The 22167-nt window shown below is 52.3% G+C and overlaps 1 protein-coding gene across 1 annotated transcript; it reads right to left on the reverse strand.

Moving 5' to 3' along the window:
• Window positions 1-1518: 1518 nt before the first annotated feature.
• Window positions 1519-21962, reverse strand: SDC4 (syndecan 4). Its single transcript, XM_082857488.1, has 5 exons — window positions 21874-21962; window positions 8982-9120; window positions 7830-7876; window positions 6811-7009; window positions 1519-3567 (listed from the first exon to the last, which is right to left on the reverse strand). Exons 1-5 carry the CDS (start codon window positions 21940-21942, stop codon window positions 3416-3418), a joined length of 606 nt encoding a protein of 201 aa, XP_082713614.1. The 5' UTR covers window positions 21943-21962; the 3' UTR covers window positions 1519-3415.
• Between the last annotated feature and the right edge of the window lie 205 nt (window positions 21963-22167).

Consider the following 22167-nt stretch of genomic DNA (forward strand, 5'->3'; position numbering starts at 1 on the left):
TGCGACTTCTGAGGTTCGGCCATAAAAGGTGTTATAGCTTCCACCTGTCTCTCTTAGATCACTCTTTGGGAAGAGCCAGCTGCTGTGTCATGAGGACACTCAAATCAGCCCTATGGGGGTCCACATGGCAAGGAACTGAGGACTCCTGCCGACAGCCAGCACTGCTTGCCATGTACGTGCACCATCTTGGGAGTGGATCCTGCAGCCCAGTCAAGCTTTCAGATGACTGCAGCTCTGGCCAACATTTTGACTACAATCCCATGAGACTCCAGAACCACCTAGCTAACTCCTGACCCATGGAAACTATGTGAGATATTTACATTGTGATAAATCCCCAAGTTTGGGGGTAATTTTACATGGCAATAAAAGATACAGGGCTTTCTGGAACTAATACCTCACCCAAAAGATGTGTTTATGATGAGGATAAGGTGCCACTTATGGAACACTTCCTAAGAACCAAGTTCTGACCCACCTCCCTGGAGCCCATTGGAGCCCAAAGTAACAGCTAATGAAGCTGAAATCTAAATCCTGGGATCCTGAGCTAATCTCACACCATCCAACCTAGCCCTACCGCAGTCGATAATGTTCTATATCTGCTCTATCCAACAGAGTGGGCACCAGCCACGTGTGGCTGAGTACTTGAAATGTGACTAGTGCCACTAAGGAGCTGAATTTTAATTTTTTGAATTTTAATTAATTTTAATTTAAACACTCGCATGTAACTACTGGCCACTGGATTGGATAATGCAGATCGAACAGATGGGAGGAACTGGGACTTCCCTGGTGGTCCAGTGGGTAAGACTCTGCACTCTCAATGCAGGGGGCCCGGGTTCCATCCCTGGTCGGGGAACTAGATCCTGCACGTATGCCGCAACTAAGAGTCTGCATGCCACAGCTAAGAAGTCTGCATGCCGCAGCGAAGATCTCACGTGCCACAACTAAGACCCAGCACAGCCAAAATAAATAAAGATAAATTAAATTAAATTTAAAAATAAAAAAAAGGATCTTACCCACCTCAGAAGGTTGTTATGAGGATCGAGAGGCATCAATGGTATCTGACCAGAGCCTACCAGCTTCGATGCCCAGAGGCCAAGCAGGTGGACAGACTGTGGCAAAGCAGAGAGCCTGCATCTAAACAGGTACCCGCCCATCAGCAACTCCCAGCGGTTGCCATGCAGCCTGAGAGTTGCCAAATCTTGATTTTTTTCCCCCAGGGAGAAGTAGGGAATCAGTCTGGATTTTTATGGGAAACATCCTCACTTTCATAGTCGGCAACTAATTCAAGGATTTCTGCGTTTGTTTTTGAAACACGGTGCCTCCTAAACAAAAGTCCGAGGTAGGCAAGACATGGCCCACCGGCCAGTGTGCATGTTCTGACTTTCCTCCCTCCTGTCCGGGCTCTTTCCTGGCGTCTTACATCTCTGCCTCTGGTGTCTGGTAGCAATTACCTCAGGCTCCACTGAGATCAAGGGAAAGGATGACGTCTGATGAACTTAAAAATGATAGAGGCAGGCGATCTAGAAAGTACCAGGTTTTATTATCTTTTTATCAAAAAATCAGTAACAGACAACAGTGTGAGGTGCTCACTCCCAACATGGCCAGAGGAAAAGGACACCAGGGGAGGAAGAGGACCCAGCCGGCTGGGACCCTGGGGTTATGGTGATGAAAGGTGAGGGAAGCAAGGGTAATCCCCCCCCCAACCCCAGCCAATGGGGTCAGGAGGTGTCGCCTGCCCTGGCTAAGCCACTAGGCTTCTCCAGGCCTCTCCTCTCTGGAGAGGAAGGGTCACAGATAACAGGGCCAGGGCCTGATCAGCCCTCTCCCATCCCCCTTTGTCTAGGGAGACAAAGGTCATCTCAGCAAAACTGGGGCTGTGACTTGTTAAACCAGCTTAGTTCTCGAGCTGTGCTGTCCAACCGTCGCCAGTGGGCTCTGCCCACATGTTTGGTACACCAGCCACCAGCCACACGTGGCTGCTGAGCGCTTGAAATGTGGTTACTATAACTGAGGAACGAACATTTGACTTCGTGTAGTTTTAATTGATCTCAATGTGGCTAGTGGCTGCCATATTGGATAGCACTGCTCTCCAATTTTTTCTTAAATCAGGAGACAGCGAATGAAGGAACCCCAGCTAGGCTCAAAGCAAAAGCTGGAGAGAAGGTTTCCAGCCCAATCAGGAGAAGGCACCAAAGAACAGGACCAGAGAAAGAGGCAAAAATCCACTCAGCCACACAAAAATTCACTCACTCAACCACCCAGCTTTACGTGGGAATATCATAGCACACTATTTCCTGAAAAAATATATTTATCTATTTTGCTAGAACCAAGGAAGAATAATAATATATTACATGAAAAAGAGACACAAATATCCCATCCCCTAGGTTATGTTTTGGGATCTGCTAGAAAACTATATTTCAGCAAAAGCTTCTTAGAGGAAGCAGCTTTAGAAAGGGCCAAGGTCATAAGCAGGGAAGTATGAAGAATTAAAAAAACCAAAAACACGGGGAGGGGATTTAAAGAAAAAGAGGCAAGAGGGAAGGAGAGGCCCTGTCTGAAGCTATAAATAGTAAAAAAAAATTAATAAAAATTATATCTCCAACTCTGCTCTCTCTTTCGAGTAACAAAAACAAAAAAACATTAAATACAAACTTAGCAAGTACTGTGGAAAGGTGCAAGAGGGAGGAGAATGCCTCGGCTTCTGTGTATTCTTGCCCAGGTAGAGAGGCTCTGTACAAAGGAATGAACCATTAAAAAAAAAAAATCCCACTAAAAATAGATTTATGAATATTCTACAAGTCCATTTCACAATGAACTTTCAGCTCTTCTCCCCACCCTCCCCAAATAAAAAATGTTGATTTCCAAAAGTCACTTGGAAGAGGCTAGAATGGCCCAAGGTGTACCACAGACTCTCATAGTGTGGTTGCAGGTGCCCTTTGAGGGACACATCTCCAGGTGCAGATAGATGGTTCTGGTTCCTTCTCCCAGCTCCTGGCAGAGGGGCCAGGCTGTGGAAGGAAGGGAGGGTGGGAAGAAGGCCGGGGGTGGGGGCCCCCCTCCAGCAGGATTCACACAATAGCTTAGAAAGGCTCTGGATGAGGCCTGTTCAGTACAGGCTCTCAGCTGGGCCTCGATTCTAAACCGGAAGATGAAGAAACGATCCAATCCCAGACTTGGCCTTGAGAAAGGCCAAGTTTAACCCTGTTTTTCTGCTGGGACAATGGAGGCCCAGAGAATCAAGAAGAGGCAGGCAGGGACAGTAGAAGATGATGTCTCTTCTGACACTGAAATCCTAATCGGAGCTGGAGATGCTGATAGATCAGGACTGGGTTGCCCTCCCCCTCCCCTAATGTCCACCCTTCAAAATCCTTCAGCGGCCCTTCCCCATGAAGTCCAAGCAGGTGCTCAGGAGGAAGCTTCAGGCATAGAACTCGTTGGTGGGGGCTTTTTTGTAGATAGGTTTCTTGCCCAGGTCGTAGCTGCCCTCGTCCTTCTTCTTCATGCGGTACACCAGCAGCAGGACCAGGAAAATGGCAAAGAGGATGCCCACGCCACCGCCCACAATCAGAGCTGGAGAGGAGAGAGGGGAGCGGTGAGGTGAGAGCTGGCTGCCCGTCGCGACCTCGGGGTACACTGGCCACTTCCGCCTGGTCGGTTCTCCTACCACTAGACGTCCTCGCCATCACTCCCCTGGGTGTGCTCTGCTGATGCCTTACTGAATTTGATTCTCACAACCTCATTAATGAGAAGGGGGTCACTGTAAGTCACCGAAAAAACCATAGAACCAGAGTGACAAAGGCACCATTCCAACCCACATCTGCTTGAGTCCAAAGCCAGGCTCTTTCTCAACACCAGGCCAACTCCCAGCTCAGCCCTGAGCCAGGAAGAAGAGAAACTGCAGGCTGTGGAAATCCCCCTTAAACCTACTTACCCCATGGTCCTTAGTACAGCGAGCTCTCTAGCTGACCCCGTGTGCATGCCTCCCTGTGCAGACCTACATGTCTATAGACTGGTATATACAGTCTATACACACGCAGGTATATGCTACCATACACAGTTACCACATGCAAATGTGTCCACACTCCTACGTTATAGATAATTATATATGTGGTTTGGGACTTCCCTGGCGGTCCAGTGGTTAAGACTCCATGCTTCCACTGCAGGGGGCATGGGTTTGATCCCTGGTCGGGGAACTAAGATCCCACATGCCGCACGGTGTGGCCAAAAAAAAAATTGTACATGTGGTTTATGTCCCTACATACGAACTCAGTGCTTAAGGCCTACGTTCCATTCCTATCTCTGCCACTTAACTGGCTGCGGGATCTAAATAATAAAATTCCTTCATCTCTCTCATTGCAAAATGGACACAATAGTGCCTTTCTCATAGGTTTGTCCCCAGGATTAAATAAATTAATCCACTTAGAGAGCTCAGAACAGTGCATAGCATATGCTCAGTACTCATTAATGATGAACCTTCGTGGTTTATAGCTGTGTCCCTAGCACCCTGAATCATTCTGGCACAACAGTAGGTGCTTAACATATGACACAGTTTGGCTCAGAGAGGAGCACTGGCCGAGGGCACCTGGTTAGTGTCAGGCAGGTGTGGGCTTTTCAGGTGAACGTTATGTTCTCTCTACGACACCAGGCTGCCCGGAGGGCTCACTGCTGTTTGTTGAGCAGGCAGGGATATCTCCCAGAATCCTTTCTGTAGCAGATTGAGTCCCCTAATTCAGTCTTAACCTAAGAAGATTAATTTTCTGCCCCTGCACACACTCCAAATCCATGCACAGAATGGGGAGAGAGTGGCAGAGAACCACATCAGGCTCTTTCTTGACTAAAATGACGAAAAAGCAGCAACAAAGTACCCCCAGGAAATACCAGAAAAAGGACGTGGACTATCAGGTATCAACCCCCTTCCCGTTTCTATCGCCTTTCCCTCTGATGACTCCTGTTAGACCCTTGGTCTGTGCTGGGATTCCCCACAAGGTCAAGGGCAGTCTCAGAAGTGCCTGTCGTCCTAGGTTCCAATGCCAGGTCTACCACTGTCTGGTCTTGTGCCTTTGGACAAGTGACTAGGCTTCTCCAAGCTTCAGTTTCCTTATCTCTGAGAGTATAGATAACCATACCTGGCGGATGTGGTTGTTATGGGGACTCAATGAGGCAGGTGCATTAATCACACGGCACATGACAAGCACTGGATAAAGTCCCAGGTGCTTTTTAAAAACTACTGGAATGGAGGGTCCCACCTCAGCTAGCTCAACAATATAACTTTTCAACTGAAGATCTCACACTTGTGTAATTCTCCATTGGAAGTATTGAGATAACCCGGTTCTCTCTTGCTAAATGACCCAAAGTAAGCGGTTTGCTTTCTCTGGGTCTGAGTCTCTCTATGTATAAGAAACACTTGTTTGGACTAGATCAGTGGTTTTTACGTTTTTCTTTAAAAGCAGTAGAATGCTTAGTTGGTAAAAGCCAAAACCTTATGCTTATCCCACATCCACCAGATAAAAGTGAAACTCTGTGGGTGAAGAAAGACGGGGCAGGCTTTACCTCTGAACTTCCACCAAGTAGTTTGAAACTTACAAAGATTAAAAGGTCTCTAAGGGCCCCTCTAGTTTCGACAGCATCCCTCACCCCACCCACATCACACATAAAGTTCAAAGAACATTGACTCTGGGACCCGTGGGCCAGGGTCAGCGCTGAGCTGGGCCCAATGTCCCCAGGGGTTATACCCTGGCAAGATGCAGGCAAGATCCTTCATCTGTCCTGGTTGCAGGCAGCGCACAGGGCTCTTTCCCTGTACCTCCAGCCTACTCGGAGCTGCCGGCCCAGCTGCTTGCCAGAAGACAGGAAAAACCCAGCCTGGGCCCAGGGTGCCCCTTCACCAGGCTGGTTCATCCAGGCTGGCCCTCGGCCTGTAGAATCTGGCCAGAAAGGGAGTTCCCTCTGACAAAGCCCCCCACCCAGCTTTGGGGACCCCCACAGCTGCCAGGGAAGAAGAGAAGAAGCCAAATACCACCCCAGCTGAAGACCCCACAGCCAGGCTACACAGAGCCACTCCTGAAGCCTCTCCCCGGGACAGAGCTTTCGCCACACAGCACATTACAGTCAAGAGTGCTACAGCTCTTGCCAAACACGTACTCTCTCTAGGCCTCTGTTTCTTAATCTGGCCCATGAAGTTTCCCTGGGCGCCACCTACTACTAGTGTACTGTACTGTACCGTCTACTATTGTGAACTATACTGACAAACCAGAACGGCCCTTTACAGTTTGCCAAGTTATTTTAGATTCTACTTTTCATGAAGTCATGAAACCCAAGGGGATAGCACTGTACCCATTTGCAGACAAGGAAACTGAGGGTCACTTCATCCACTGAGGCTGGAAAGCTTCTCAGCCTAGGTCACAAGGCTGCCAAGTGACAGCAGGGGGAGGGGAAGACAGCCCAACCCAAAGGAGCCTCTGGGCTTTCAGGGGAAGTTTTCAAGGTAGGTTAAACTTTTAATAATTGACTCCCCAGGTGCTAAACTCAGGCTGGGAAAGTGCTTTGTAAATAAGAGAAGGACTTATGGCAAGTGAATGACTCAACATCTATTTTTTTTAGCCCTTGATATGTAATTCTTCCTCTCTGTGCAACAGGCACACAGAGTCTTTGGGGAAGTGTCATCCTTCAAGGCCCCAGGGCACCCAGGGGTTGTAAGGAAGGGGTACCAAGTTGCCTAATGGGCTAGAGGCATCCTTGCCTGCAGCTCTATTCTGCCCCCACCTGAAGCCCTCTCCCCCTTCGGGGTATCTTGTGGGAAGCGTGGGCCCTTACCTGCCAGAACCTCTGTCCTCTCAAAGATGTTGCTGCCCTGGGCTGTGCTGGACATGGACACCTTGTTGTACACATCCTCGTCCCCACCAAAGGGTGACATCCTCTTGGGGATGACCTCATTCTCCTCCAGTTCCTTGGGTTCGGTGGGGACCCGGCTCCCAAGCCCTGTCTTCTCAGGTATGTGGTTATCTAGAGGCACCTGGAAAGAGGGAAGGAAAAGAGACCAACACTCAGCATGGTTGGGGGAGGGACCCAGGGCAGGGGACAGGGACATTCAGCCAGGTGAGGAATCTGGTTCTGCATCTCGCTGGCCAAACCACGTGGTCCTAGAGCAGAAATCAGCAACAACCTCTCAACAATTATGCTGTCAACTTTTCTAGTAAATCTGTCCCAAAGGGGGAATGAATAATGTGACCAAGGGCACAGGGAAGCAGGTGTTCTAGAATATTCTAGAGTAATAGAATATTACTATTCTATTCTGGAGGGTGGTTTGGCAAAACTGCAGAAATAGCTTCTCCATTAAGGCAGCAATTTTGCCTCTGGGACTCTGTCCTAAGGGGCTAATCAGAGATTTGTGTAAAAGATGCTTGCTGTAGTGTTGTCATTGAAGGATCAAAAAATCATAAACCTCTTTTCCATCAGTAAGGGAAACTGGGTGAACTCTGATTACGCAGGCCATAAAAATGAATAGGAAAAACATTTAATTACGTGTGGAAATACTCATGATCACTTTAAGTGAAAAACGAAGTACATAGAACTGTATGTATAAATCGATATTAATGTTGGGAAATACCTAGAAACGCACACTAAAAAAGAGGCTGGAAACACATCTAGTGTTTATCACTTACTGATTACCCCTGCAGAGAGGATGGCTTGCCCATGACCCACAGTTGTGCCTGTCCCACGAGTCCAGGGCCACAAATAGAAGCCTTCTTGCAGAGTGAGGTCAGACTCCCACTTATTCTGCTCCCCTCAAGAGGTACTAAGAACAGGAGAGGCAAAAGTGTGTAGCTGCTTACCAAGGGATGGATCACTTCCGGGAAGATAGGGCTGTCCTCTGAGTCATCTGTAAGGACAGAAAGGCCGTGTGAATGTGAGGTCGGTTACCCCCAGGTCAATGACCCAGGGCTGGTGGGAGTTCGAATTCACAATCGGCCCCCAAATGTTCAGTGTCCAGCAGGTGATCATTCCCACCCCAGCCGCAGCCATCTCATCTGTAAAATGGGGCTCCTGAGACCTGCCTCCCTGGCTCTTTCACAGGAATGTTGAGCTGGTAACTGGGCAGATTTTTTTTGTCAGCTCCAAACTCTTGCTCCATATAGATCCCAGGACCAACAGCATCACCCAGTAGCTGGTTAGAAATGCAGAATCTCAGGGTCCACTAAATCAAAATCTGTATTTTAACAAGATCTCCAGGGGATTCATTTGAGAAGAATCTAGATTGCAACAGTAGATATTAGAAATTGCAATATTCGTGTATTTCCCGAGGGTGTGGTAAATGCCAAGGGCTTTCACTCAGTCCCAACTCCACAACACAGACACCGATGCACTGTCATTTCTATTCCCATCTTACAGATGAGGAAACCAAGGCTTAGAGGTCACCGAGTGGCAGTTGGAACTCGGGACTACGTGTCTCCAAAGCTCAAACTTCAAATTATTACACCACCTCACACATAGGAGGGATGCTTCTTGCAGTTCTGTCTAGCCCGGCAGCCGGAGCCAGGAAGTCACAGACCAGGAGAGTTGCCGGCCCCTGGTCTGGGCCCCTTCACTACTCCCACGCCCTCCGAAGCAGGGGGTTTGCTATCCGTTCCCACCCACACCGCTCTCGTCACCTTGCCCCCAGGCTTCTGAGCTGCTCCCTTTCCTTTTCAAAGGAAGAAAAACACTCAACAGTCCTCCTCCCCACGCCCACCCCACCCAACCCTGTCCGAAGGTGGACAGGTTCGGGCTGGCGCAAAGATAGAACTAAAATTGAACTCAAAGCAACAAACCATTTGCCCAGAGAGGGTTTCAGGGATGGGTTGATCTGGCAACTTTGGTTTCCCCCCTTTTTAGGGGGAGGGGCACGATAGGAAAATCCAACTTCAAGGCGGGGTCACCCTTGTAGGAGCAAGAGGATGGGTTCCCTCCAGCCCTGGGCCCTGGCCTGCCCACCACATCCTCCGTACCCAGATCTCCAGAGCCAGACAGCTCAAAGTCATGGGGCTCCTGCCCAGGTACCCCAACATCCTCGTCGTCCGGTAAGTCTCCGGAAAAGTGTCGGCCTTCTAGGAGGTCTCGGGGGTCGATGACCTCAGTTTCTCGGATCTAGGGTAAAAACAGGAGACACATCAGTCAGTTGCCTCCCAGTGCTCTATAGCAGCCCCTGAACCCTGGAGAGGCAGTGAAGTGGGCGTTCAGGAAGGTGAGCTGGGGTGCTGGAAGAGGATCAGGTCAGAGCCTGGAGACCTGGGTCCTGGCCCCCTCCTGGCCCCTAACTTGCTGTGTGACCTTAGACAAATCCCGTTCCCATTCTGAGCTAATAAAAATATAAAGGTGGTCATGAACCGAATATAAATACCTTAGGTGCCCTGTACTGAGGCACTTGCTATATGCCAGGCTCTGTTCTTAATAACTCTAAAGGCCAGTCTTTAACTCCATTTTATAACTGAGGAAGCTGGGTATCAAAGATATTAAATCATTTTCTCTTGGTGACGGGAGTAGCAGATGGAGAAGTGAGGACTCCACATAGGGCTGCCCGCCTTCAGAGCCACTGTTCCCCATCCACACTCCAGGGCGCTATGATGCTATCACAGCTGATTCACCCACGGCAGGGAGAGGGCCACTGGTGCTGGTCACGCCCTGTCTAGGACAACTTTCCCAGCTGAGTCGGACGGGGCTGGGACAGGCAGGGCTGGCCCACCCACACCCCAGGACAGCTTCGGGTCAGGGCTCTGCCTGGAGCTAGGGACTCAAGAGTACATGAGCACACTCGTGTGTTCAGCCTTCCAAACATCTCCCACGGAGTCATTCTGCCATGTGCTAAGTGAGCCCTGCCTCTGCCCTCACGGACCACCCACTCCAGGACCCATATGTATCACTCAGCTGCCACCTATTGGGGCTAGCTGTTCACAGCAGAACCTTAGGTCCATCCCCACTGAGAAGCTTTCAGAAAGAAAGTATGAAAGATCCAGGAAGGCGAAGAACTTTCCCCAAGTCCTACAGAACATCAGCTACCCTGCTCCCATCCCCTCAAGTTCAGCTGAGTGTAAAACAAAGCTCCTTCAAGAGAGTCGGGAAATATATGGGATGCGCACCACCCTTCCCCCTAGCTTCTGGGTTAAGCCTTCCTCTGCCCACAGAACAGCAGCCCTGGGCAAAGTTCATTCTTTCACTAATGAACTCAAATATTAAAGTGCCTATTATTTCCCAGAAGCGTCAGGGTTTCGAATACATTCAATACACACCCCTGCCCAAGACATTCTCTTTTCCCCAACCCCCTAACTGCAGGGGGTGGAAGGTCTCCTCAGAACCAGGAACACCAGCTGGAGCCCAGGGAGGCCCCTGTCCTCCCATTTCACAGAATTTGCAAGATGAGTCCCGGACACAGCAGTGACTTGCCCAAGGTCACACAGTGAGTTACCTACATAGCTCAGGAAAGAGGCCAGGGCGTGCTTCTGACTGCCCAAGCTGTCCTTCACCCAGCAGAGACTTGCCAGTAACACAGGGGAGAGCCTGAGAAGGAACATCCGTTCCTAAGACAAGGTTACCATCTGTGGGAGAGGCCCAGGCTTCCGGGGAGAGGTGGGCGGAACCGGACTATCATATCAGGTCCCCTTCCACCCTGTCAAGGGCAGCTGGATTCCGGGAAGGGAGCAGGGTCAGGCCGGGAGGAAGGCAGTGGGCAGGCAACCCCCTCCCACCGCCAAGGCGAGAATCTCTGCTGAACGCTTGGTACACGTGGGGGTGGGGAGCCAGAAGGGGTTAAGCCCTGGTGGGGGATGACTTCATGACTCGGGAATCAGGAGCTGTGGGGTTGCCGGCGCTGGAATTCCAGCCCCCGCACAGCCCCATGCCTGTGGCTTCAGTTTGGCAGCACTGGAGGAAGGCTCCTCCGTGGTTGCGCAAGCTGCCTGTACCTAGGGTGGGGTCCCTGTGCTCTACCCCCATCTCCTGCTGCAAATTCCCCTGGGGCCCAGAATCAGAAACAGCAGGACCCCGGCGGCTTACTAGACTAAGCACTTAGCGTGAATGAGCTCTACCTCATAGCCCTTATTTGCAGAAGTATTAAGAGGCGGGGGGGGGGGGGGGGGGGGGGGGAGATGCTCAGAAAATTAGTCACTTCCCCAAGATCACCCAGGCAAGAAAGTCCCCACACTGGACCAGAACCCAGGCATGGGTCACCTGAGCCTTTAGCCACATACGGATAAACACATGCATGAACACACGTGTACACAGAGTGCCCACCTACCTCGGTTAGGAGGGAGTCCTGTCAAGCGGAGGTCAAACCCAGCCCAGGAGGGAAAGAAGGTACTTTGGCCACTTGCTTATCTGGCCTGGAGACAAGTCAGAGCTCAAAGTCCTCAAGATGGGGGCTGGGGTCCCAACACTGTGTTGTTTCAGGCTGAGACCTTCCCCTACCTTCTCATTCCCAGGAGCCACGACTGGTTATTTATGAATCCTGCCTTTCTTTTAGTGGGTGAAAGTGCTGAGGAGTGTTTCAAAACAACCCACGGGATCAGCACACTGACTGGTTGGTAACAGCTCTGTTTTACATCAGGAAATGAAGACCAAGTCTGCAGCAAAACCCAGGCTGAAAACTAGATTGATTCCTAGTTCAGCCATCTTGGGGGTCACCGGGTCATCCCTAACCCTTCATTTTTTGTTGTTGTTGGGGTTTTTTTTGGTTTTTTTTGCTGCGGTACACGGGCCTCTCACTGTTGCGGCCTCTCCCGTTGCGGAGCACAGGCTCCGGATGCGCAGGCTCAGTGGCCATGGCTCACAGGCCCAGCCGCTCTGTGGCATGTGAGATCTTCCCGGACCGGGGCATGAACCCGCGTCCCCTGCATCGGCAGGTGGACTCTCAACCACTGCGCCACCAGGGAAGTCCCTAACCCTTCATTTTTATACCAGGTTCCTTGAGAGCATAAATGACTTTTCTTAAGGTCAGGAATGGCCAGAATTAGCCAGGATTAGATCCCATCAGACACCTATCTCAGCTCTAAAAGGACAGGGATTGGGAATTCCCTGGCAGTCCAGTGGTTAGGACTCCGAGCTTCCACTGTAGGGGGCACGGGTTCGATCCCTGGTTGGGGAAGTAAGAACCTGCATGCCATGTGGTGTGCCACAAATAAATAAATAAATAAGCAAGCGGACAGGGATCCCTGAAGGAACCTGCATGGCGTGTGGTGCGCCATAAACAAACAAACAAATAAATGGGCAGGGATCCCTAAAGGCTGCATTAGAGGAGCCCAGGTGCCCTCTTCCAGCAAGTCAAAGGGCTTAGGAGGAGCTCTGTGAGGCGTACTGATGGAGGACACAGGAAATTAAATCCTCTCCAACTACAGAAGTGGCCCCTTCTCTGCCCAAGACCCCTGACAAGAGGGAAATTCCCAAGTGGGCAGAATCCCTAAGACTAGACCAGCAAGACGCAACCAGGCTCCCTGGGGTTGTGGGCAAGTACCCCTTTTGTGTCTGTGTGCGGATGGGGGGGATGCCAAGAGCCCTCCCTTCCCCCACCCTCTTTTCAGACAAGGCCCATTCAGTCTGAGGTGGCTTTGAAGAACCAGGCCCCCCAGCAGCCAGGCCGAGCCCTGACCAGAGAGGGACTCCACCCTGCACCTGGCTCACCCCATCCCTGCCCGGGGAGCGTGTGCACGCACAGGCACCCTCTCTGGGCCCTCAGGTCTCTCTGTATCTTTGTCCTACTCATAGACACACAACAGAAATCAGCAGCTGAATCAGCAGACCCTGGTGCGCACCTGGGGCTGCTGCCTGGAGGTTTAGAGATGCTGGATGCTTCCCCAGATTCTCCATAGCAAAGAAGAGGGGTAGGCGCTATTTTGTGCTGTGAAGACTAATGCCTACCTACAGAAGGTGTCTGAGGCCCAACCATCTCACTTTATTACCCAGATTAAAAGATAAGGGCCTTTGCCAAGGTCACCCAAGCAGAACTGGACTTAGAACTTAGGTCCCTAAAAAAAAAAAAAAAAGAACCTAGGACAGAAATAGAGACACAGATGGAGAGAACAAACGTATGGACACCAAGGGGGGAAAGTGGCGGGGGGTGGTGGTGTTGGGATGAATTGGGAGATTGGGATTGACATGTATACACCAGTATGTATAAAATGGATAACTAAGAACCTGCTGTATAAAAAATAAATAAAAATTCAAAAATTAAAAAAAAAAAAAAAAAGAACCTAGGTCTCTGGACTCCTGGGTTGGACTTGTCTTCCTTTCCCACTTCTAGGGTCTGGGTTGCCCCTAAAGGGCTCAGCAAATGCACGGGCAGCAGCTGTCACTCCAGATATAACCCACATCCAATCCTTAGGCGATTGGCATGAAGCTAGGAAACATCAGCAATCCTACTGCAAAGTCCTACAGCTTCAGTCACCCAGGAAAATCATGGGGCCAGGCACTAGTACCCACGACATGCCAGGCACCAAACTGGGTTTTTCTCCGTATGAGCTGTTTTTATTAACACAACAGCCTTGTAAGGTGCTCTACCCATGTTGCCGGAAAGAGAGCTTCAGTTGAGTCATTCATGTAAAGTCACAGAGCTAGAAAGCGACAGAGATGGGATTCAAACCTAGATCTTTCTCAAGACCATGTCTTAGCCACAACCAGACTTCTCACTGCCACCCACAATTTACCTCTCCACCCCAGTGCCACAGCCCAGAGCGTACAAATTCCAGGCCAGGGCTCCAGGGCACCCCTTCCCCTGGTCAGGGAGTAAACAGAGGTAAAAGTGATATTGCTTAAACAAAAGAACAGAAACTTGGCTGGGACACCGGGGAGAAGTTCAGGGTCAGAGAACGGGTGGGAGGAAAAGAGAGGCGAGCCTTCCCCCACCTGGCCCTTCCCCAGGGGAGGAAGCCACCCCCAGGGGTCAGGGACACACTCGACCCTTCTTTCGGGGGTGAGACCAGAAGGTCAATTGGGCAAGCCAAATTTGGGGGGAAGCTGGGATGCCGAGTACCCTGGGCCCTAACTGCTGAGCCCAGCACAGTGGTCCCGGCAGGAGATCCCCAGAAGGGGCCACTGATCCAGGCATGGTCCTCCCCCATCCTCCTTCTGAAGGGTCAGATATCCCCTAGAATGAGCAAAACCTGGGTGCCACAATCAGGACTCTACATGTTGGCAGAAATGGAAGGATCTACCACCAGAGTGGTGACCTGTGAAGGCAGTTCCACCAGCAAACCGCAGTCCTATCACTCCCTAACTATACAAGCCTGGGCATTTATTTCACATCTTAAAGCCTCAGTTTCCTCTTTTTATAACCAGGGCTAGTAGCACCTTGCTGAAGGATGAGGATTAAGTGAAACGCATTGGGGTGTGCAAGGGACCCAGCACGTGGCCTGGTACACAGCAGGTGCTCAGTGAGTAGCAGCTATTATTAATCCCCATCTGCCTTCCTTCTGGCTAAGGGGATTAGTGCTCAAAGGGTCAGAGAGACCTGGGAAAAGTTGTAGAACCAGTTGCATTGCTAGAAAAGTGGTTGGTGGGTGGGCAGGTGCTTTGCAAACTGCGCAGGGACATACCCTATAACTTGTTATTTATTTTGCTTCCGAGACCAGAGACTCTTTAACAACCAGTCAGGCCCCCTGATAGAAGAGAGAAAGGCCCAGAGATGGGCAGAGCTCTGCGCAAGGTCACACAGCTTGGAGCACCTGTCCTAAGCAGATAGAGGCAGAGGAGAGACCAACTGCATTTTTCCAAAAAGAGCAAACGGCAGTGACCAGAGAGACACTTGAAACTCTACTTGGGGACCTGTATCCCCAGAGTATTTCCTGACCTGCCTTGAGGATGAAAAAAATATCTAGAAGGCCAGAAGAAACCACACACAAATCCAGGACCTGGTGTGCTGGTATGGGAAGGGTTAAGCCAGGTCTGGGGATGGGGGTTCGAATGTCGGCCCTGCCCACTCCAAGGTCGGGTTACTAGGAACACAATCGCTCAGGAGAGAAGCCAGGCCTGGCATTGCCAGCAGCTTTTCACCAATCCCCCCTGCCCATCCAGGGCAGCTCCAGGACCCAGGGGTGCCAGCTAGTAATAGAGACTGGAAGGGGAAGGGTGGGGGGAGCTTCTGGAGCCTCTGGACATCCCCCTGGCCGAAGCTGATGCGGCATCCTTGTCACTAACACCCCGGATAATCGTGGGAGATTCTCTCTCTGGGCCTCGGTTTCCCCACCTATGAAAGGCGATTCTCAAAGAGACAAGCCTTCCTCTGTCTGGAGGCCTGGTAACCAAGCTGGGGACTGCTCCGATTACCGATTACCGGTGGAGACAGCCGGGAGGGGGCTGGTTCCCTCAGGGCCGCAGAGACAGAGGTGCATTGAAGCTGGGCTGGTAATCTAGGCAGCGGATCCGAGGTCCCTGCTGGATCCGAGGGCAGGGTATAAACAAGCCTCCCGTGTTCTCTAGGGCAGAGTCGATATAGCCTTGTCTCGGTCGATTAGATCAGCCCTGGGTGCTGGCTTCCTGCCCCTTCCCAGCCTCCCCCGCCGCTCGGGGAAGCCACAGCTCCAGATCGGGTCAGTCTGTCCTGCAGACATCTTTTGGCTGGGTTTCCCCAGGGCAAGGAGTGTCCCAGCCGTTGGTCACCACTGCCCCCATGCCCTGAGGTTGAACAGTACAGCCAGTCCCCCGCAGGCCTGGCCACGACCGGCGGGCCCCACCAAGTCACTGTTTCCACACATACCAGCCTCTCCCTGCCTCCCCTTTCCATTACCCCAGGTGTCACCTGACTAGCAGCCTCTGCTACTGTGCCAGAGAAAACTGGGGCAGCCGAGCTCCAAGCCTGAAGGAGGGGGAGGGGGGGTGCAGAGTAAAGCAGGAGGGAGGGGGCTGAGTAGGAGGGCCTGGGGCTGGGGTGGGAGGTAGGGAGTCACAGGGGTGGGTAGAGGGGACCACAGAAGGCTGAAGCTGTTAAGAACTGTTAGGATCACAGAGTGATCTTTTTGGGGACTCCTGGAGCCCTGTGAGAGGGATAAAAAGTTCTGAACCCCAAGAACCATAACTACTGGTTTACATTTCTCAGCGCGCACACACAACCGCCTCCCCATGCCAACCTCTGGCCAGGTCAAGAACCCTTGTCTAGCCACTAATAATAAACTAAACTTAAACCAGAACTTCACAAGTCTGCCAAACACTGATGACGACCCGGAGTGACACAGGTGTTTTATAGAGGACGCTGGGGCTCACACCGGCCAAATGACTTATTAACTAACTGCGTGTCCCTGGCTGAGCAGTAGGGCTGAGACGGGAACTCAGGTTTTTCTGACGTGAAACGTACCCATTTTCCAGTCTCCCAGCCTCCCAGGGACAGGGCCAGAGGGGACCACGCCCAAAGATCACCAGTGAGTTAATAACAAACCCGCCCAAGTCAGGTTGCTTGAACTCTTAGGGTTAAATCAGGCCCCAGCTGTTGACACAAGCCTTCTCTCTCCCTAGGCATCACACGATGAAAACATCTGAAAACTGGCATTCCAGAACACTGTACCTTTTCTGTCCACCATCACACTCCCTCCCCCAGAGCCCAGGGCGGTTTTTTTTTTGCAATTCCCTCGGCCTCTGGACTGGAAACACCGGCCCTCCCCCTACTGCACAAGGCTCCTCCAGCATGGGAGGCCAACCCCTGCGGCCCGGGCAGTGTCCTGGCTGTCCGGTCCCCCTGCCCCGTCTCTCTCCAGGCTGAAAATTGCTCAGCGGGGGGACTCCTACCGATCCCCGCAGGAGGGGTAGGGCTGCCGGGAACTGGTTCTTGTTTAAATATCAACCCATCCGATAATTAACAAACTTCTAAGACAAACAAATAGGAGATTTGGGCTCTGTCAGCCCCACCCTAGACTCCTCCCTTCCCACCTTGCAGCTGTTGGGGGGAGGGGAGAGAGCTCTCCTGGGGCCCCTGAGGGTGGGATCCTCTAAAGGAAAGGACCATCTGGCAACAAGGCAGCCTGGGCAAAGCTGGGAACTTTCACTGAGGCCTCCTGCCTACCAGGCGGGCTCCTAAGAGCTCCACTTGCGGCCTTGTCATCTCCTACAAGCCTCCCCACAAACCCCATCTTCTTATAGACCAGAAAGCAGAGGCTTGGAGCGGCCCAGTGGCCTGTCCCAAGCCATGGGGCTGGTAAGAGGGGGGGGCTTCACATCTCTGGAGTCAGGTCTGCCTAAATCCAAATCAATGTTCCAATCCCAAGAAGCAAGAGAGAGCGTCAGAAAAATCAGAATCCTGGGATCAATCTGGACTGTACCAGCTTTGCTCTGTAAACTCAGACCAATGGTAGCTTCAGTTTTGCTTTAAGGGAGGCGGGGGGGGGGGGGGGGGGGCGGGGAGCACTACCTGCCAGGGGTCACTTATTTTCTTCTCTTTTGCTCTACGTAATCTTTTTTTGTTTTTAACTGAAGTACAGTTGATTTACAATGTTGTGTTAATTTCTGCTGTACAGCAAAGTGATTCAGTTATATGTATATATACAATCTTTTTTATACTCTTTTCCATTATGGTTTATCAGAGCATATTGACTATAGTTCCCTGTGCTATAGAGTAGGACCTTGTTGTTTATCCATTCTATGTGTAATAGTTTGCATCTGCTAACCCCAAACTCCCGCTCCATCCCTTCCCCACCCCCTTTCCCCCTTGGCAACCACAATTCAGTTGCAGAGGTCAACTCTATTCCGTCAGAGGCCACACACAGGCAAGGCGCTGTGAAGTTCTGGGGCCTAGTACTAGTATTTCCTGTATGTCCTTTCAAGGCCCTGGACACTAGTTGACTATCCCTAATAGGCCCCCAAAGGACAAGGTGAAACTCTGGAGCCCATGCCAACATGCCCACTGCAGGGCCATCCTATTAGCGAAGAGGCTGAAAGGAAATGGGTGACTCAGGCAGGCCAGCTACCACTCTCCTCCAGTGACTCACAGAGCCCTGTCCAGCCCCTTCCCCCAATTTTAAGTCGTCACTTGGAAATCACACCCACCAGTCCAGGAGGCCGAGGACAGCTAGGAGCCAATTCCTCCCAAGAGGGACCTGGGGCGGGGGAGCCAGGCCAGGCTTCCCACCCCCTCATTCAGGCCAGCTCAGCGCTCCAAGTACTTGGAAAAGCCCTGTTTCCAGGAGCTGGGGATGGAAGGAGCTGAATGTCTCCACCAGCCGCCTCCCCACCGTTGCTTCTTGCGTAGACTCTTAACCAAGGATGCCAAGAAAGCTCCTCTCCCCCCGCCAGAAAGGACCCTTTAGAGGGCTTTGGTCCAACAACCTCATTCCAGAGTGGGGGACACTGAGACCGAGAGGGCATGTTTGCTCAAGGTCACCCAGCGATTCAGAAGGAGGACCCAAGGCATCTACTATCAAACCCAGCCAATTTCCTCATCTGGAATGTTCTCCGAGGACCTGCAAATCAGACACCTTGTGTTACCTGACAGACCTGGTCCTGACCTTGGCAAGCCCCTACGTTCCTCTGAGCATCACTTTCCTGTAAAAATGGAGATAATAATACCTACCTCACAGTATCACTGCGAGGCAATCATGTCAGTAAGAAATAACCTCAGTGCGCCTTTTAGAATGAAGTTACATGCATACATTTACTTGTTCATTCATACACACATTTCCTGAGTACTAACTATGGGCCAGGTATTTCACTGAAAGTGAATAGAGCGGAGTTCCTGGCCTGGGTGTGTCGGGGGCTGGAAGAGGGGCGGAGGAGGAAGGGCTCAGAATTTGATGGGGTATGTTAATACCCTCATGAGCCATAAGTTTCTTCAAGGGAGGGAATGCCTTAGATGTCTTTATGGTTTCCACAATGCTTTCAAAGAGTAGCTACTTAATTATTAATAGAATATCCGAGCTGGAAGGGGCTCTCTATTCAGTTCAAACTCCATTTTACACTTGGGGGATGTCAACCCAGAGAGAGAAAGAAAGGGACCCAATCTCACACAGCCCTCCAAAGCATGGCCCAAATATTTTCCTTTGGTAGCTCTCTGGGCTTCTAAGAATTCCAGAGAACTCTCTCTGGCCACTCAAGGGTCCTAGACCCCCTGGGCTTCCGTCCCCACCGCTACTTCCAAGGAGAGAATTCTCAAGAAGACCAGAAACATCTCTTAGCTAAAGTACACGGGGCGCGTGGGGGACACTTCCCCAGGACTGACTGGGCCTGGTGCCACGTCTGTGCCCCTGGGCAGCAACACCACGGGGCGGGGGTCCAGCTCCCAAAACAAGGCTGCCTTTAATTGGCCAGGGAGGGAGTGGCAGGAAGGCAGATCAGGGGAATGCTTCCAGCTGGACAGGAAGAACTGGTTTAGGACGGCAAGCCCCACCTAACAGAGAAGGGTCTGGCTCAGCCTGGGTTCCCTTCCCAAAACCTGTGGCACTGAGGGGGCGGAAAGGAGGGCACTACCCACGGGGAGGACAGGCCTTTGGCTTAAACCTAAACTTTGGGCAGTGGCCCCAATAGCATTATTGGAGGGGGACTACAGGACAAGAGATTCTGATGGCCTGGGAGCTCTCTGCTACCCCAAGATGGTACCATCTCACCTCATCTGTAAAGTGGGCATAATATAATCCCCACATGCTAGGGTTTTTATGAGAATAAAATGCACCAGACCTGGTATATGGAAAGCACTCCATAAACAACTGTTATTACCAAAACCGTTCTCTCTGGGCCTCAATTTTCTCCGCCTGCAAAAAGAAAAGTGTCGACCGGATCATCTCTGTGGTCTAATCCAACTGTGACTAGGTCTGATTTTTCCAGCCACAACCTTGGGAGGAAGAAAAGTGCTGGGAGCAGGGTGCGGGGGAAAGGGGGGAAGCCCTGGGACCCAGTTCAAGGTGGAAGATGTCGTAACATTAGCCAGGAAGGGAGCGCTGAGGTCAGGATGAGAGAGACGGACATCTCTCTCAGGAAGCAGCTGTCTAAGGCTCACTTCTCCAGCTGACGGGTCACCACATACCCTCCCCCAAACCACATCCTTCTGACTGCCCCCAGGCACAGCTGCCTGCTCCTCCCCCGATTCCCCCAAGCACCTGCAGGCTTGGCAGCCCCTGAACCAAGACCGGCATGTTACCTCTCAACCACCAGGGTCTTTCCCCTTTTCCCCACACCACCCAGGCCGATGCGACATGCCATGCCATTCCTTCGGATGCCTCCACAGCTGTGACGCCAACACATCCTTCAGCGGCCTAGTTTAGAGCACTGCACGGGGAGCAGCAGGCTTGGGTTCGAGTCCTAACTCAGCCACTCACCTTTTGGCAAGGTTGCCCTTCTTAGTTTGGGGAAGTCATCACCTCACTCTGGCCCTCGGTTTCCTTCTACCCCAGAATTCCTTGTGGCCGGCCCACCCCAAATCTTTTATGGATTCTAAAGAGTGACCCAGGGATGAGACATAACAGCAGCCACTCAGAGTAGCATCAGACTACACGTCAAGATACGTGCAAAAGAGAAAAAAAGGGACCTGGAAGCCTGTCTGCTTCATTTGCATCTGACTCAGCCTCTTATCAGCTGTGTGACCTTGGGCAGGTTAGTTGACCTGTGTAGCCTCAGGACCAGTTTAAAACAGTAAACAGAAGGGCTGAATTAAACTAGCTGATAGAGCCATTACAACAGCTATTAGAAAGCTATTAGAACAGTACCATAAGCGCTAAATGTTTGCTGTCATCACTCAGGGCTGCAGTTGTACGTGGGGACGGGGTGGAAGGGGGGCTGGGGTCAGGGGTGGGTATAGCTCAGGGTCTCACCCATACCTCAGATGAAGCCTGCCAGGCAGAAAGGAGCACCCCTAAGTAATCCCAGAGGAACAGGAGCCCATAAAGAATCGACATTAATGATTAAACGCCACTGGACTTGCTCTCCCCAAAACCGAGGTTTAAGGGCACCAAGGAAGCACAAAGCCCAGGCTTTTTTGGGGGCGGGGGTCAGATTGCCTCTCAGCAATTCCTGCACCCCAACTTCCCAGATGTGATTGGCTCACTCCTTCCCAGCTGGCTGCTGGGACGAACGGAGCTTCTGGTGGGCCCCAGGCTTTGTAAACTACAGCAGGGACCAGTAAGCGCTGAGAAGGACGCTCCTCGGGGCTCACTGAGACCTTCTCTTCCCCCAGCCCCCCTTCACCCCACCCCAAAGTGGGAGCTTTAGGTTTCCCCAGCGCTAAACGCTCTTCTGGCGGAGAGCAGAGACTTGACTCCTGGCCAAGTGGTGAGCCTAAACCGTCCCCTCCAGTCCGCCCTTGAAAAATCAGCGTCCCAACTTTGTAGGGACCCTAAAGAAGCACTGGTCACCTCCTGTCCCAGTCCCCCATACGCTTTGGGCCGATGGGAAAATCGAGACTCAGAAGGGGCAGGGCCTTGCCCGGAGCCACAGGCCAGTGGCAGGGCTGCGGCCAGAACGGAGGTCAGGGCTCACTCCTTGCCCCGGTGTGTGAAACAAGGCCCTGCAGAACCCTAAACCCCTCCCCATTCCTAGTACAGGCAGCCCTCTTCACTCCCAGGACATCTCGGATTCTAGAGGGCGAGAAGGGGCGTCAGGGCTCCGAGCCTGCCCCAGGATCACCAGGGAAGGGGCGAGAGGGTGAGGGGAAACGAGGTGACACCAGCTTAGTCACGTCCGAGCCTTGAGCCCGCGGCGGGTCTGAGGCCAGAGGGAGACGGGAAGCGCAACAGGCTGGGGGCGCACGGCGCGCGAGGGAGCCCCCCACCCCCCCCTCTCCCCGGAGCCTCCCTGGGACCCTGGAGCCAAGTTTCCAACAAAGTATCTCTGGCCTCTGCGTCTAGCTGGGGCCGGCGCATCCCCCTCCCCATTGCCCCCGCATCGCAGGATCCCAGGAACAAAGGAGGCACCAGTCCGCCCCCCCGGGGATCTCCCAGTACCCACCGACTCGGCGGCGACGGCAAGGGCGCCCACGAGGAGCCACAGCAGCGAGAGCAGGCGGGCGGGGGCCATCGTACCAGTGTCCGGAGAGAGCGCGAAGGCTGGTGGCCAGGGCGGGCGCGCGTGCCCTCTTATAGGCGGTGATCGGTCCCGCCCCGGCCCCGCCCCGGCCCGCCCCCGTCGCCCGCACCCGCCAGGAATTCCCCAGCGAAAGCTGGGCCTCCGGGGCGCTACGCCTGCCCGCCCAGCTGGAAACCCGAGGGACCCGCCCCGTGGACCGCGCCGCTCAGTGCACCC

This window comes from Leucopleurus acutus, assembly GCF_964270905.1.
Source record: "Leucopleurus acutus genome assembly, chromosome: 16".
NCBI lineage: Eukaryota > Metazoa > Chordata > Mammalia > Artiodactyla > Delphinidae > Leucopleurus > Leucopleurus acutus.